General features: G+C 47.8%; 1 protein-coding gene across 5 annotated transcripts; it reads left to right on the top strand.

The window, feature by feature from the left end:
- The first annotated feature begins 4,577 nt into the window (after window positions 1-4,577).
- On the top strand, window positions 4,578-14,392 carry nrf1 (nuclear respiratory factor 1). 5 transcript variants are annotated; one of them, XM_076158989.1, is made up of 12 exons: window positions 4,578-4,660; window positions 5,998-6,108; window positions 6,203-6,347; window positions 6,603-6,717; window positions 6,854-6,980; window positions 7,146-7,286; window positions 9,791-9,949; window positions 10,051-10,269; window positions 10,358-10,456; window positions 10,542-10,708; window positions 12,099-12,223; window positions 14,202-14,392. In XM_076158989.1, the coding sequence occupies exons 2-12, from the start codon at window positions 6,040-6,042 to the stop codon at window positions 14,360-14,362; spliced, it is 1,527 nt and encodes a 508-aa protein (XP_076015104.1). In that variant the 5' UTR covers window positions 4,578-4,660; window positions 5,998-6,039; the 3' UTR covers window positions 14,363-14,392. The 5 variants fall into 5 exon arrangements, with proteins under 5 accessions (XP_076015104.1, XP_076015103.1, XP_076015101.1 ...); XM_076158988.1 differs by having other exon boundaries at window positions 5,998-6,117; window positions 10,542-10,699; XM_076158986.1 differs by having other exon boundaries at window positions 5,998-6,117.
- Window positions 14,393-14,630: the final 238 nt, after the last annotated feature.

Genomic DNA, 14,630 nt, shown 5'->3' with positions numbered 1-14,630 from the left:
GCATTTAGTTTGCTCTCCACTTGCTGTATTTATTCTCAGACCCTTCCTCCCCTGCAGCACGCTTGACATGTCACCTTTCTTGAACACAGACAGTTGGGGTTTGCGAGGTGCCTGACATCCTTTAGGACCCACAAAGCCTCTCGTGTTGGATTTAGCCGTGAAAAACTGAGCTGGCCTCAGATTTGCCGAGGCTGTGATCCTCTGTTTTGCCGGGTGTTAAAAACAAGCATTCACGGTGGAACACAGGCAGACAGGGACCCAATTATCTAGGTCACAACAATGTGGACGAGTCACTGAGGTGCACCTGCGACGCCTCTTCTCCTATCAAACTGTGCAGACTCATGATGATGATGCAGACAATGATTGTACCTCAAGCAATCTTCTTTTGGATCTCCTTGACGTTGTATGAGATTCCCCTCTTCCTTCCATTCTTTTGCCTGATTTCTCAACACAGCTTTCTTCTCTAGACTAATGTTTCTATTGGCAACAGGTTGTCCTCAGTGAATAAAAAGAAAGCCTCGACTTGATTGTGTCCAATGAAAAGACTTCTCTCCTTTGCAGATTTTCTCGGCATGCCTGAGAAGTGAAGGACAGGCAATAGAGGAAAGAATAAAGGGGGAGATGAGGGGAGAGGACGAGGAAACGATTGGAGAACCTGCGCCTTCACACAGAATTAATTCTACATCAATGTATATCGGATTGTCCTGCTGTTCGCCATATTTTCACATCCCCTTCCAGCTAGAGTGGTAAGTTGCAGAGCCCTTCCAATCTAATATCGGGCGAGATTACTGAGAGCATTCATCACCAGATCCTCCAGGGAGCGTGATCTGCAAGGAGGAAAGCCGGAGTTAAGAAGAGTGACTATCTTTGAGCTATGCAATGACAGGAGCGTTGTGAAGTTGTGTGATCATGTGGAAACCCACGGCTATAACACTAAAGCAGGTGATCGATGCTGTAGCAATTTAATTATTTATTCACCTTTTCGTTCTCCCACTTTCATCAATTCAACTAATGTCCCCACTATCCTCATTCAGGCGCTTTTGCAGGGACAATGCTCCATGTTTGGTAAAAAGCATCAGATCTATAGCCTGAATGGTGCAAAACTCAAAAAAAACAAACATGAATTTAAACAAACACACCAGATAATTAAGAAATAATTCAGAAACAGCTTCATCACAGTAAAGCTGGTACAACAGACTCTTAACTATGTAAAAATCTTTGAAGTAATGGGAGTTGGCAGAGGAATATCACAGCTTAGCAGATGGTGCTGCAATTTATTTATAGTTTAATGTATCCGCCACAATTTGGGGTATTAAAGTCCATACTGAGCGCTCAGTTGCCATAATTAACACCGCTACTATCCATGAAATATTTTGACTTTCTAAAACAGCAAAGTATTTTTGTTCTTTTGCAGTTTCCTAGATTCATCTTCCAGTGACACAAAATAAATAAAGATATAACATGAAGTCGATTCAACTGGAAAATATCCCTGTAAATTAGATATAGCACACTGAAAGATAACAGTGCAGATCTTGGGTGAATTCCTCTCACACTATTCTCAGTGAAATATGAATGAGTGTGTCACAGCAGCATTCACTGAGCATGACTCTGCAGAGTTGCAATAAAGTTTCTGCTTGGGTTCAGCTTGTAGTGAGACGCGTGGTGCTGCAGTGCCCCCCGGTGGTCAAAGAGTACACTACATTAAACAGTGCCGTGAAGTACTAACTGTTTTAGAAAAATAAGCAGTTTGGTTACAGGTCAGAGTGAAAAACAACTTCATGTGGGAAAATAGTTGAATAATAAGGTGCCAATAAGCAAAACGTGTGTCGGGACAAACGAAACCGAGTCAAAACGCGTTTTCAAAAGGTAGACTTAGCAAACACTAACCTGGTTCAGATAGATGGCATCCTGCTGTGTAAAAGTCGTTATAAAAGTAAGTCAACTTTTACTGAAGTTGTTGTCTAACTGCACAAGGTAAAGAACTGGTGGACTTTCTTCCAGTATTAGCATTTTCTTATTTTGGGGGGAGGAACCGATAACAGTCCTGGTAAACAAACGCGAGTGAGGAGCGCAGGTGGGTCTGATTACCGGATTCAGCAGCCGCCACCATTGCAGCGCTACTGCCCCCTGCTGGCTCAGGGAAGGCATTACCCAACACCATGGCTGAATTTGTTATACAGTATGTTTGCTCCAACTGGTATTCCTTTAAGTGTAGACTCGTGGAAACAGCACATAAAAAACAGGCTCAGGAAAACTATATGTATAACAAAAAAGCTTTGACTGAATGCGTACCAAGAGATTAAACAAATGAGAGATAGATACCTACAGAATACAAATCAAAACGGTAGCAAGAAGTGATTCTTTCATGTATGTCTTCATGTGTTTACATACTTTACTGTTGACAGCTCCAAAGATTAAAACGTTGCAGTAATGTATACAACACATACTGACCTGAATTATTTCCTTCCCCATCATCTTCCCTTTCTCCTTCCTTCTCTCCCTTTTCTTCACGTCTCTCCGAGGCTTGAAACAGTCCAGACAATTACCTTCAATTATCCTCACTTCCACCTCACCAATTATAGCCATTATTGATTCCTAACCCTCAGGCTGTAAACCTTATCTATACCCCACCATAGCCCACAGAGAGGCGAGCAGAATAGAACCAAATAATAATGGCACCTTGGCTCATTAACAGTCTCCAGCCTTTCATTCCATCTGTGTCACACTGTCACCTACTTGCTGTAAAATAGAAATTATTCATTTCCACTGCAATGACCTTGAGTAAGCGATTTTTTCAAGAAGACGTCAAAAAATGTGGTTATGAAAATCTCAAGCTATGATCGTTATCATCATCAGAGCCTGGCAGAAGTTAGATTGCTGCAAAGAAAACTCACTAAAAATCCCTTCAGCTTCCAGCAGGGATCTTTGAATAACATTACATTCATCAATGAGGCATACTCAACTGCTTTAAAATTATCCACCATGTAGCCTTATGGATGCCATTACTCAATAAATCATATGATATGCTATCTTCAGATAGTGAATGGGGAAGCAATAAGCCAGTGGCCAGAGCCAGAGCTGAGCCACAGTGAAATGAAGGTCAGTTACACAGTATGGAAGCTGTGAAATGTGCAGTCACACTCCTTCTGCCAGATTTTTGAATATGATACTTGCTGACATTTAGTGAGACACAAACATAAGCTGCTGTCACCACACACTAATGTAAAACATCCATCATCTTGAATACACGCCAGGGTACCTGCAGAGAGTCGACATCAGTGATGCCTTGCTGCCATCTCCTGTTTCAACAAATCTGGGAAGCTGATTTCCAAGACTGATTTGTAATGCAAGGCTGCCACCTTAAGGCATGTGTGGCTGGTTGATTTGTGATGCATTGCTGCAGTGTTAAACTTAAAAATCCCAATGAAATACCATATGACCACAAATGTACCATGTAATTCTTCAAGTCAAAATGTTCATTTTTCTCAGTTTTCAATGAACCTGTCACCTTAATGCATGGACAGTTGTTGTATACAGTATATTGTCCTTTGTCAACAGTACATACTCAGTGGGGTTTATAGTTTCAGGACAGTATTGTTTACGTGCCAGTTTATGGTCCTGTCCATGGTTGAAGTCGGGGATGACTGATAAATGAGTCCTGGTTGACGCAGGAAGATGTTCTTTATTCGTTTACATCACTTGGTGAAGTAATGTTGGATATGAAGGAATGTTGAAAGGAAATGTGTCTTACCCACAAAAATAAAATAATTTGTTCCAAAAAGTGTTTTGGAGCATGTTTCAGGAATGTTTCAATATACTGTACCATGTTTTAATTAACTGCAGCTTATTACTTTCCATTAGCTAAATAAATCCCTTATCACAGCTTGTGTGTTCCACAAACACAAAGCAGTGTTGCGTTCAGAGCACGAGTCTTTATTGGTGATACATCGGTGACCTTAAATAACATTACAGGCTTTGTGTACGCCAGTAGATGAAGCAGATGGACCCCTCAGCATAATATAACAGGCCTGCAATACTCACTGTGCCTGAGGGGGTCGTGGTTTGGCAGCTTTAATGAGACCTTCATGGGCTATAGGAAATATCACAACCAAGAAGAGCGGTACATTCATCATTTAGAGAGATGCTGAACCACAGAGCGTAGCAAAACACATAGACGATCTGACTAGAAACGGCTAATCTTTTGCCAATTGCCCGAGTTGTATTTGTGTTTGTAATTTAAACTTAAACTCAAAAGTGCCACGTAGACGTTTTATAAAGTGTACCCGTGTTACAAGAGCAACACTTGAGTTACTGGATACATCGTGTTCATGAATGCAAATATATGGAAATAAATAAAAGGAATTTGTGTTAAATAGCGTTTGTTATTTGTGGTGCGTTTTCTCAATGTAGCTGTTGTTCTTAGTTAACTCAAATAAAACAAGAAAAATACTCGGACAGACATTTAATTAGATGTCAGATTTCAGTCCAAATGTGCTATTGAAAGCATAAAAAACACTGTTTGGGCAGCGGGCCGCAGTGTGTGAGGGCGGGTCCGTGAAGGCAGCACAGTGGAGATGAGTGTATCGAGTTCCCTGTCCTCCATTACGCCCCGATCAGCCCGTTGTACAGCGCAGGCCCGAAGTAGCGCAGCCGCTCTGAGGTTAGTGCCCTACCGCGCAATCTCCAGCTTCTTCAGCCCGGCGCAGCCGCATCATCGAACCCGGCAGCGTTGGGGCGAGAGATGCTGATTGTTTAGGTGTTGACTGTGTCGCGTTTATGGCAGAAATCTGGCTTTTTTCACGCAATCGTTGTGTAGGCGCGGATCGACAACAAGCTGTGAAAGAGTAGAACAGCAACGGATGAGCCGCAGGCCGCTCGGCCTGTTTAGCGCTCTATTTAGGCTCGGATTTGGGGATTTACATGTTAGCTGATGTGTTTGTGATCACAACCTTCCGGTGCGCCGTCACTTAATTTGCGATCGTTGAGGTCTCTCCCCGAATTAGACCCTCATGTTTAACTGGGCAATTTATGTACACAAAGGCTGCACCGCCAAATGGTTAGCTAGCTAGCTAATTAGCCAAATATAGGACGTTGCTAGCTTAGCTTAGTTGATCAACCGTTGCCAGTCAACCGGCAAACGAGCTGCAGGCGTCACAGCAGCGCAGGCTAACGCTCCGACACAACAGGGTTAATAGATGATTAATGTCTGCTTACTGTGTGCTGCAGATAGGCTACACACACATAAACATACACACACACACAAGCATGCTGAATGTTTAATACAGAGGAGTTGTGCCTTCATTGATTCTAACAACAGCAGCAGCAGCTAGCTTGTGTTGTTCCAGGACACGGCAGCATAACATGGATGCACATGTGAAGAGTTAGATGTTGTTATTGTCCTGTTGTGTGCTGATGTTACAACCCCGTGACTACGGCTTCGAAAAGCGCACAAATGTTTGTAATAACTGAGTAGATCAATTTAAATACACAAAGTAGTGAACTGTGAGATAAATAAACATGTGTTTATATATAAAACACGGTAACTGTCCGAATCATTTAATGAGATGCAGACCAACAAATATGACATTTATAAATATTGAAATATATAAGTGTGAGGAAAATACTTAATCTGTAGTGATTGACTCAGTGATGGTGCGCAGATCTAACATGATGTCACTTCCTGTGCTGCTTGCAGACCCTGGAGGTGAGAGGTCACATGCTTACCAACAAAACAGGTTCCTCCTCAAGAGTTTGCTTTAAACTTTAAATTCACAGTTTTTCCACAAGGGTTTGACTCTTAATGCTGTACAGCCAAACAGTGCCATCAGTAGTAACTCATGCCTGTTCTCTGTGTGTTGTGTGTGAAGTCATTGTATTCTAACTGCAAGGTTGTACACAGTGTGAAAAATAAACAGTGAATCTGAAACGCAAATGGTGTGTCATGGACTAATCCAACATGTTGTGGGACCCAAACCTTTCCCCCCTCTCTCCCCTCAGTCAGTGTATCGTGGAGCAGCAGTATAGAGCAGGCGGGGTGATATGGAGGACCACTCTGTTCACCAGACAGAGCACATGACCACTATTGAGGCCAGCGCTGTAAGCCAACAGGTCTGGCAGGTGCAATTCTAAACGTAATCGACATTAGTGGGGGTGACACGGGGCAGAATGAATGGAACAGTGGCTGACTCGTCCATGTGTGCAGGTCCATGTAGCCACCTTCACCGATGCATCCATGATGAGTGCAGAAGAAGACTCCACCTCCTCCCCAGACGATGATCCCTATGACGACACAGACATCCTCAACTCCACCGGCACTGATGAGATCACCGCTCACCTTGCTGCTGCAGGTCAGTCCAGTGGAAATGAATGATTCTGGTATCAGAGAGTTCAGTGTTGTGCTTGTATCTGAACACCAGGGGGTGCTAGTGGACTGGCATCACGTTCTCACAGATACATAGTTTTTAAAATGTAGTTCACAGTTCATGTTTAGAGAAAGACTATCCATCCTGAAGCTCAGTCCAAACCCAACATCCAAACATTGCTTGTTCTCTTCATTCTGATACCATCAAACTGTAACATCTCTTCTTTCCCTCTCCTCTTAGGGCCAGTGGGTATGGCAGCTGCTGCTGCCGTGGCAACTGGCAAGAAAAGAAAGAGACCTCATATATTTGAATCCAACCCTTCCATCCGCAAGAGACAGCAGACACGTCTGCTCAGGTGGGAACGCCAAGAGAGCCATTATTCCCCTGCCACAAACCAAGCATCAACAGCTGCAGTGTCTTTTCTAAATTAAGGTTCATTCTAAAGCCAAATTGTAACAAAATGTGAACTAGACGATGATACACTTTCACAGGAAACTACGAGCCACCCTGGATGAGTACACCACCAGAGTGGGTCAGCAGGCCATCGTGCTGTGCATCTCCCCCTCCAAACCAAACCCTGTGTTCAAGGTGTTTGGTGCCGCTCCTCTGGAGAACGTGGTGAGTGCAGTCGGCCCAAAGAAGTCATTTGTTTGTATGATAAAAACAACCCAGTGACCTGATTAATGTGAAAATTGCATATTTAATTTAGATGAGTTAGATTGGGATTAATTGGAATGAGCTTTCTGCTTATGCTCCACTTTATCCTTTGCTCCCCTCTTCCAGGTGAGGAAGTATAAGGGCATGATGCTTGAAGACCTGGAGAACTCCCTGGCCGAGCACGCCCCCCCTGGAGGAGAACTGGCCTCAGAGTTGCCCCCCCTCACCATCGACGGCATCCCGGTGTCTGTGGACAAGATGACCCAGGTGAGGCTGGACTCAGTAACTGCATATGTAGTTATATACGGTGTTCAGAGTGTTTGTAGAGTCTCAATTAGCTGTTTGGGAATCACACTCTATCGCTTTGCCCAGCAGGGGGCAGCAGTTGCCAATAATTTAGCGTCTTGAAGCTTGTGTCCCGTGTGCATCAAGGTCAAATACTCATTTTGAAGGGTTTTTCTATGGGATTTGATGACTTTGATGAATTGATATTGGACCAAAGATAATTGACGTTAAGAGTTGATCTAAGAGCTTCATCAACATTACAGAAAAATGGAACTGATGTGTAAACCAGAGGTATACATCATGACTGCATGTTACAGCGTGGTGGTTGTTGCTGGTGCAGCTGTGGTGTCATTAAGCAGTGAAATGTGTGTAGAGTGGATTTGTCCTGGTAGACCTGCAGCATTAGCACCAGCAGCAGCTCTAAGGCCTCTTTCCTCCCGGGGGAAACCGGCTTGTTTACTCCGCCGTCCCAGCGCTGCTGACGCGCTCTCTGGATCATCGTCATAGTAGTCAGCATGATGTCGGCCCGCAGAGATGGCCCGGCAACCCTGGGGCCGCGGCGGCCAATGGCAGGGCCCGGAGCGTCCTCGGAGGGCAGGTGTTGGCTGCCGCTTGTTTTTCTGCCGATTGCAGGAGGAGATGGTCGTGAGTAACACGTTGCCTCACTCAGGTTGGCCGAGCGGGGTGGAAATGTGTGGACGGGGGCTTTCAGAATCAAGCGTCGCTTAAACCGGATGTGGTCCAGCGTCCATTGAGAAACTTGCTCACCCCTGGACAAATGAGAGATCTGTAACGAAAGTGGGTGGGGGGACAGGGGGGCTCATTAAAATGTGTGTTTGCTGTCCTCTCAGCTTTGTGCAGGCAGAACTATTCCGGGTGAGGCTGGATTTAGTGACGCAGGCAGCCAACCCGATATACGGAGCATCTGTAGCAGGTGATCCCGGGCCGGCCTGAGCTCATAATTACCCCCTAGCAGGTCTTTGCCAGGGCAAGGAACCCGGCAATAGCTGCCTGCCTTCCTAAATGCTGATTGGTCCTGTGGATGTGAGGATTAGGATTGGGGGGGTGGGGTGTTGGGTGAGAGGACAACATGCCACTTAACTCACTAGCCTCTGTAATTAGGCCATCTGGCCACGCACGCACGCACGCATCCACACATACATCCACACTGCCACAGGTGGAAACGCAAACATCCTTGGCAAATCTCAGTCCGACATCCGTCCATTTCTCCACTAGAACCATTTTGTTATCGCTCAGTGTGTGTGTGTGTGTGCGTGCGCCGCACTGAGGAAAAGCGTGCACTGCGTTTGGTGTCTGTCAGAAATTTTGGAGTGGGGGAGGAAGATGGAGGGGATTTATTTCACCCAGAACCAAATTTAGCCCATGATGTCAAGGCAGGCAGACGCTGCAGTGCCTCATTGTGCAATCTAATCCCCCCGTGATGCTCGCACATTACAGGACGCTGAGGACATGGGGACTAAACCCCAGCCAGCCGGCCAGAGGGAGCGTGTGCTTCTGCAGGACGTGTTTATGTGACGGACGGAGACTGGATATGTCTCCAAGCACCTGTGTGTGTGTGTGTGTGTGTGTGTGTGTGTGTGTGTGTGTGTGTGTGTGTGTGTGTGTGTGTGTGTGTGTGTGTGTGTGTGTGTGTGTGTGTGTGTGTGTGTGTGTGTGTGTGTGTGTGTGTGTGTGTGTGTGTGTGTGTGTTGTGTGTGGGACATATCAGCACATTTCTATTAGATTAAACTTCAGCCTCTTCCTGCTTTGCACTCCATAATTCAGGCGGCGTCTCGTGCATCATGGTGGACAAAGCAATCAGCCCACAATTATCTCCCTCTTTGGTTGTAATAGGCTGCAGTAAAGAGGCTGCACTGTTGTAGCTCCTGAACGGTCCACTCACATATAGTGGACCCGCACTGATTGATTCGGCCGCTGCACAGTAATGAAATAATGACTCAAGTTTCCACACGAGTCCATAAGCTAGCACGAGTCACGAGTGATCGGACTTAATCTGATGGGTTTTTCTGTTTGACATTGATTTTCCTTTCTAGCAGTATTGACCAGCTTGTCCTTGTAACGCCTGGCTGTGGCTGTGTGTGCGTGTGTGTGCGTGTGTGTGTGTGCGTGTGTGTGCGTGTGTGTGTGTGTGTGTGTGTGTGTGTCCTCTGCTTGTGTGACTTGTGTGGACTCACCCTTCAGGTTCCCGTGGTGTCTGTCTGATAGATCAGGCTGGAGCCACTGCCATAGATTGGTCTGTTAATAAACATGAGCAGATTGTTCTCCTTTTAGAAGCCCATTTCTATTTATGGGCCCCAACCAGCTCAGCACCGAGCGGCAGGTAGCCGATCAATACACACCTCCCGCTGCCTGCTCAAGGGCACGCGGGGCTGTGTGTGACTGCAGAGGGACTGCAGCAAGCGGCCTTTTGGTGTTAGTGTCTCCTCCTGACTGGCTCTCTTGGCCTTTTCCTCCTCCCGCCTCAGGCCCAGCTGCGAGCGTTCATCCCGGAGATGCTGAAGTACTCGACGGGCCGAGGGAAGCCCGGCTGGGGCAAGGAGAGCTGCAAGCCCGTGTGGTGGCCCGAGGACATCCCGTGGGCCAACGTCCGCAGTGACGTCCGCACAGAGGAGCAGAAACAGAGGGTGAGAGACCGTTGATGTAACAACACACACAGCTGAGCCACGGTGATGTAAGAGTGTTTAATGTGGCAAAATCAACCTGACTCCTGTCTGTGGCCTCCAAGGTTTCCTGGACGCAGGCGCTGAGGACGATCGTAAAGAACTGCTACAAGCAGCACGGCCGCGAAGATCTGCTGTACGCCTTCGAGGACCACCAGATCACCACGACGACCACCACCCAGCACCATCACCTGACAGCCGCGCAGAGCATCGCTCACCTGGTGCCCTCGCAGACGGTGGTACAGACCATCAACAACCCAGACGGGACAGTGTCGCTCATCCAGGTGCGTTTGAGTTACAGTACTGAACCATGAACCGTGAACAAAGAGTGAGTGAGAGAGTGTGTGACGTTTTACTGCACCCATTTCTCAGGTGGGAACGGGACACACGGTCGCGACCCTGGCGGACGCGTCGGAGCTGCCGGGCGTGACAGTGGCACAGGTCAACTACGCCACCGTTACTGACGGAGAGGTACAGACCGACACACACACACACTTGCCTGGTTCCGATTCCCCCCTCGTCTCTGAGCCGCCGTCTCCCCTCGCTTCCTCTGCAGGTGGAGCAGAACTGGGCCACGCTCCAGGGCGGTGAGATGACCATCCAGACCACACAGGCGTCCGAGGCCACGCAGGCCGTCGCGTCCCTAGCCGAGGCCGCAGTCGCCGCCTCGCAGGAGATCCAACCTGGGGCAACCGTCACAATGGCCCTCAACAGGTACACAGAGTAAGATGAACGTTTAGTTTACAGGATTTATTGTATTTGAAATGCTTTTGTGTTGAGCTCTTTAAACTCCATTATCAGCCACGTGATTCATTGATTGTGGGACAACTTGGCTGAAGATCCCTCACTGCTCTGAGTTGAATGTTGTGGAAGCGTTCTGGGTGCGAGTAGGAAAGTGTCAGGGCAGCGAGGGCCCCCTGGAGATGAGCGTCTCCACTGCACTCGTCCTGGTTCAGCATCTAATTAATTAGCCGGAGTGTTTCCACGTGCTGACTGCCCGATTAGATCTTGTTTGTCCAAATAGAAAGCAGAGTGCAGGTGATAAATGCTCCATTAGAGGTCTGAAGCGAAAATTGGGACTGAGCATTAATCAGCATCCCGTCGGCCTGAAAGGTCCCGTGATGTTTCAGGATTTGTTCCTCTTCTAAACCCGTTGGTTACAACCAAATTTTATCTTTTCACTCCATCAACAAAAGTCTTTAAACACAACTAGTCCATCCTGCGAGACGAGTCGAGATGAAGAGCTGCTGCTTGTTCCACTGCTGCAGCATCAAGGCAATCATCTCATCTCATCTCAGCTGTGTGTGTGTGTGTGTGTGTGTGTGTGTGTGTGTGTGTGTGTGTGTGTGTGTGTGTGTGTGTGTGTGTGTGTGTGTGTGTGTGTGTGTGTGTGTGTGTGTGTGTGTGTGTGTGTGTGTGTGTGTGTAATTGTCTCCAGCGGGACTTGTTACCTGCAACCACCTGAGTCCTCCTTCCTCCCCTCCCTCCTCCCCCTGCTGTTTACCTGAGGTGGAGCCGCTCTGGGTGCTCTGGAACATTCAGCCTGTGTGTTTATTCCAGTCGACTCTTTGTCTGCTCTGCCTCTTTTTTTGAGCCTTTAACTTAAAAAATTCAACAACCTATCTGCGTGTGACGTGAACGCACGCCACCTCATCCGTCCTCCCAACGGGTTTAATCAGTTTATAGCTGAGTTGGTGTCTAATAGGCTGGCTGGTAATTCCTGGGGCAGATCTGGTTAATAAAAGTGCTTTGTTAGCCGAGCAGCACCTGTCGCTCTGTGAGATGTGACAGATTCTCAATAAGTCCAGACGAGGAAAGCCTCTTACAGCTCATACACTCCCTACTTCACCCCACATCTCTAAGAACCCTGTGTGTGTGTGTGTGTGTGTGTGTGTGTGTGTGTGTGTGTGTGTGTGTGTGTGTGTGTGTGTGTGTGTGTGTGTGTGTGTGTGTGTGTGTGTGTGTGTGTGTGTGTGTGTGTGTGTGTGTGAGAGAGAGTGAGGTTACTATGTCCATTCATCTCATATGTGTGTTTGCATTCTAAGAAAACGAGTGCAGAAACAGTTTAAATGCTTCTATGATTTACCGAGTGTTTCTTGTGTGTGTGTTGCAGCGAGGCGGCGGCCCACGCCGTAGCGACGCTGGCGGAGGCCACTCTACAGGGCGGGGGGCAGATCGTCCTGGCAGGAGAGACGGCGGCTGCTGTGGGGGCGCTGGCAGGCGTGCAGGATGCCACAGGTATAACAATTGTATGTGAGACGTTACCGGCCAAACATGCAAATGCACCACACACACGTGTAGATAGGCAAAGACAGGAAATGACCCATGATGCCATGAGCACTCACAGACTAACGTCTTCCATATGTACATATAGGTCGGGGTTTGGCTGCATTTGTGTCGTTTCCTCTAAAAAATAAGCTCCATTCTGATGCATCCTGGGATTTTGTCGTTATTATTACAAACTGGATGTCTGGGCCCCAAAAAGGGATTGATACACACACAGTTTAGTGACTTTCAGGAAAATGATGTCAGTCCTTATACGCCAAATCATTACATTTTGCCTAAATTGCGGACTCCTCACAGCTTTCATGGCCTTGTGCCGTGAGTCTCCATGAGCCTCATTCAAACCAGCCAACTGAGCGGATGAATATGGAAATCCTTACCCGATAAGAAGTTTACATGACTTTGAGATAACGGCACGTCCTCCTCCTCCTCCTCCTCCTCCCCCTCCCCCTCCCCACTGGTGTGATCAGCACAGCCAGCTCCCACACACTACTCTGTGCTGATCTGACAGATGGTGTGTTTTTGTGTGTATCTTCTACCTGAAGAATCAGTAAACATACGAGTCCCCCCAGCTTGTAGGTTCAAATAATCTGTCACACACACTCACTGAGTCCATGGGTCTGATCAGGTCCCCAGGGGGGCCTCCTAAAGAGCTTTGATCCACTCCATTATCAGTCCATGTTCTAATCACAGGGCCAGCTGTCGGCTCAGGGGGCAGGTTCTGCTGCTTTCTCTGCGCACACACACACACACATCATCACACCATCACTTTAACTGTAGACCTGTACATAAACACTATCTCCCTCTCCTCTTAGTCTACACACTGCATTGATTGGTAGATTGATTGATTAGCTGGCATGAAGTGCAAAAACAATTTCCTCCTCCTTAAGTTTGCATTAAAAGGCGTCATTTTCCTTTAGTGCGTGACGAATTTGGACGCGAGTACGGCAGCTGCAGGCCGATGCCTCGCAGAAACGCGAGCAGACGTTTTGACCGCCAGAGCGCCCTCCTCCTCCTCCTCCTCCTCCTCCTCCCCGACCCAGACTATTGACTTTAAGCTAATCACTATAGTGCTGCTGCAGAGGAGTGGAGTGCACCGTTTGAAGTGCACTGGCCCCAGATGCCACTGATTGGCTTGTGTTGAGGCCCTTCACTGACACAGGCATGCAAACACACACACACAGAAAAAACACACACACACACACACCACCACACCAGGCTCGGCCCTTAACGTCTTAGTAACGATGTTTAAGTGGCTAGGTGAAGTACTTCACTCAGTGTGTCTGTGTGTGTGTGTGTGTGTGTCACCATGCCAGGCCCATGCCCGTCCATCCCTTAAGCCCCCCCCCGCCGCCCCCCCCATAATCACTGCCAGCACAATTACCTGCATCAGCACATCTTAACCCTGTCAGAGCAGCGGCGAGTGGAGCTTAGGCTCCATCGCGAATACAAAAGGGGGGGGGGGATACGATTTGTCGCTCGCTTCTTTATCGTTTTGTGTATTCGTGCGTGTTTTAAGTTAGCTGGCTGTAAGGAGGGAGGAGAAGGGTGGGGGGGCAGAAGTGAGTCATTGCCATCCCCTACACTGACCTTCCTGCCTGCCCTGTGTGACACTGTGACAGCTTGGAGGGCGGGGCACAGGCGTCACGTGACTCTGTGGCAATAATCCCCAGGCACACACACGCACACGCACACGCACACACACAGCTGGGCACTGGGAAGCTAGGGGAGGACGTTCAATCGGACCATTGTTCACAAATGGCGTCTCTGTATCATGGTTGTCTGCCTGTCACACACTTTACTCAACCAAATTTGTTCAAGTCGATTAAATATCAGCATTTATTCACATTCTTATTGTAGTTTGCTGCTGAAGTATTTGTTGGTACAAAGTGTTGCTCTAAATCCAACATCTCCCCCTCTTCTTCCTTCTCAGGTCTGGTCCAGATCCCCGTCAGCATGTATCAGACCGTTGTGACCAGCCTCGCTCAGGGCAACCGGCCTGTGCAGGTCGCCATGGCGCCCGTGGCCACGCGCATCAACAACACTGTAACGCTGGACGGCCAGGCGGTGGAGGTGGTGACTCTGGAGCAGTGACCCTCGAGCGGCGGGGGGGGGGGGGGGGGGGGCGGGAGGGAGTCGACGGCACTGGACGGCGTCGGTGGAGATCTGTTGGTCTCGCTGTGTCCCACATCGAGCTGCGTCTCACGGATTTTTAAAATATAAAAACTAAAAGGTACATCCGCGCGGGGGGACAGAGTTACCAATGCATCGTGTTTACTATGTAAAGATATCTGCTTTTTGATGATGTTTTTCATTTAGCTCCATGTTTTTTAGCTCTGTGATGTTGACAAACTGTGTTACG

Source organism: Genypterus blacodes, unplaced genomic scaffold, assembly GCF_046128005.1.
Source record: "Genypterus blacodes isolate CSIRO-AG114 ecotype Tasmania unplaced genomic scaffold, CSIRO-AGI_Gbla_v1 ptg000090l_1, whole genome shotgun sequence".
NCBI lineage: Eukaryota > Metazoa > Chordata > Actinopteri > Ophidiiformes > Ophidiidae > Genypterus > Genypterus blacodes.
This window is presented reverse-complemented; position numbering and strand designations above follow the sequence as displayed.

What these genes read in the sequence shown, in the direction of transcription:
- nrf1 (XM_076158986.1), top strand. Translation starts at nt 6,040, where the DNA reads ATGGAGGACCACTCTGTTCACCAGACAGAGCACATGACCACTATTGAG. An exon ending in CGCTCACCTTGCTGCTGCAG is followed by an intron (nt 6,348 to 6,602) that starts GTCAGTCCAGTG and finishes CTCTCCTCTTAG; the next exon opens with GGCCAGTGGGTATGGCAGCT. An exon ending in CCACCGTTACTGACGGAGAG is followed by an intron (nt 10,457 to 10,541) that starts GTACAGACCGAC and finishes CTTCCTCTGCAG; the next exon opens with GTGGAGCAGAACTGGGCCAC.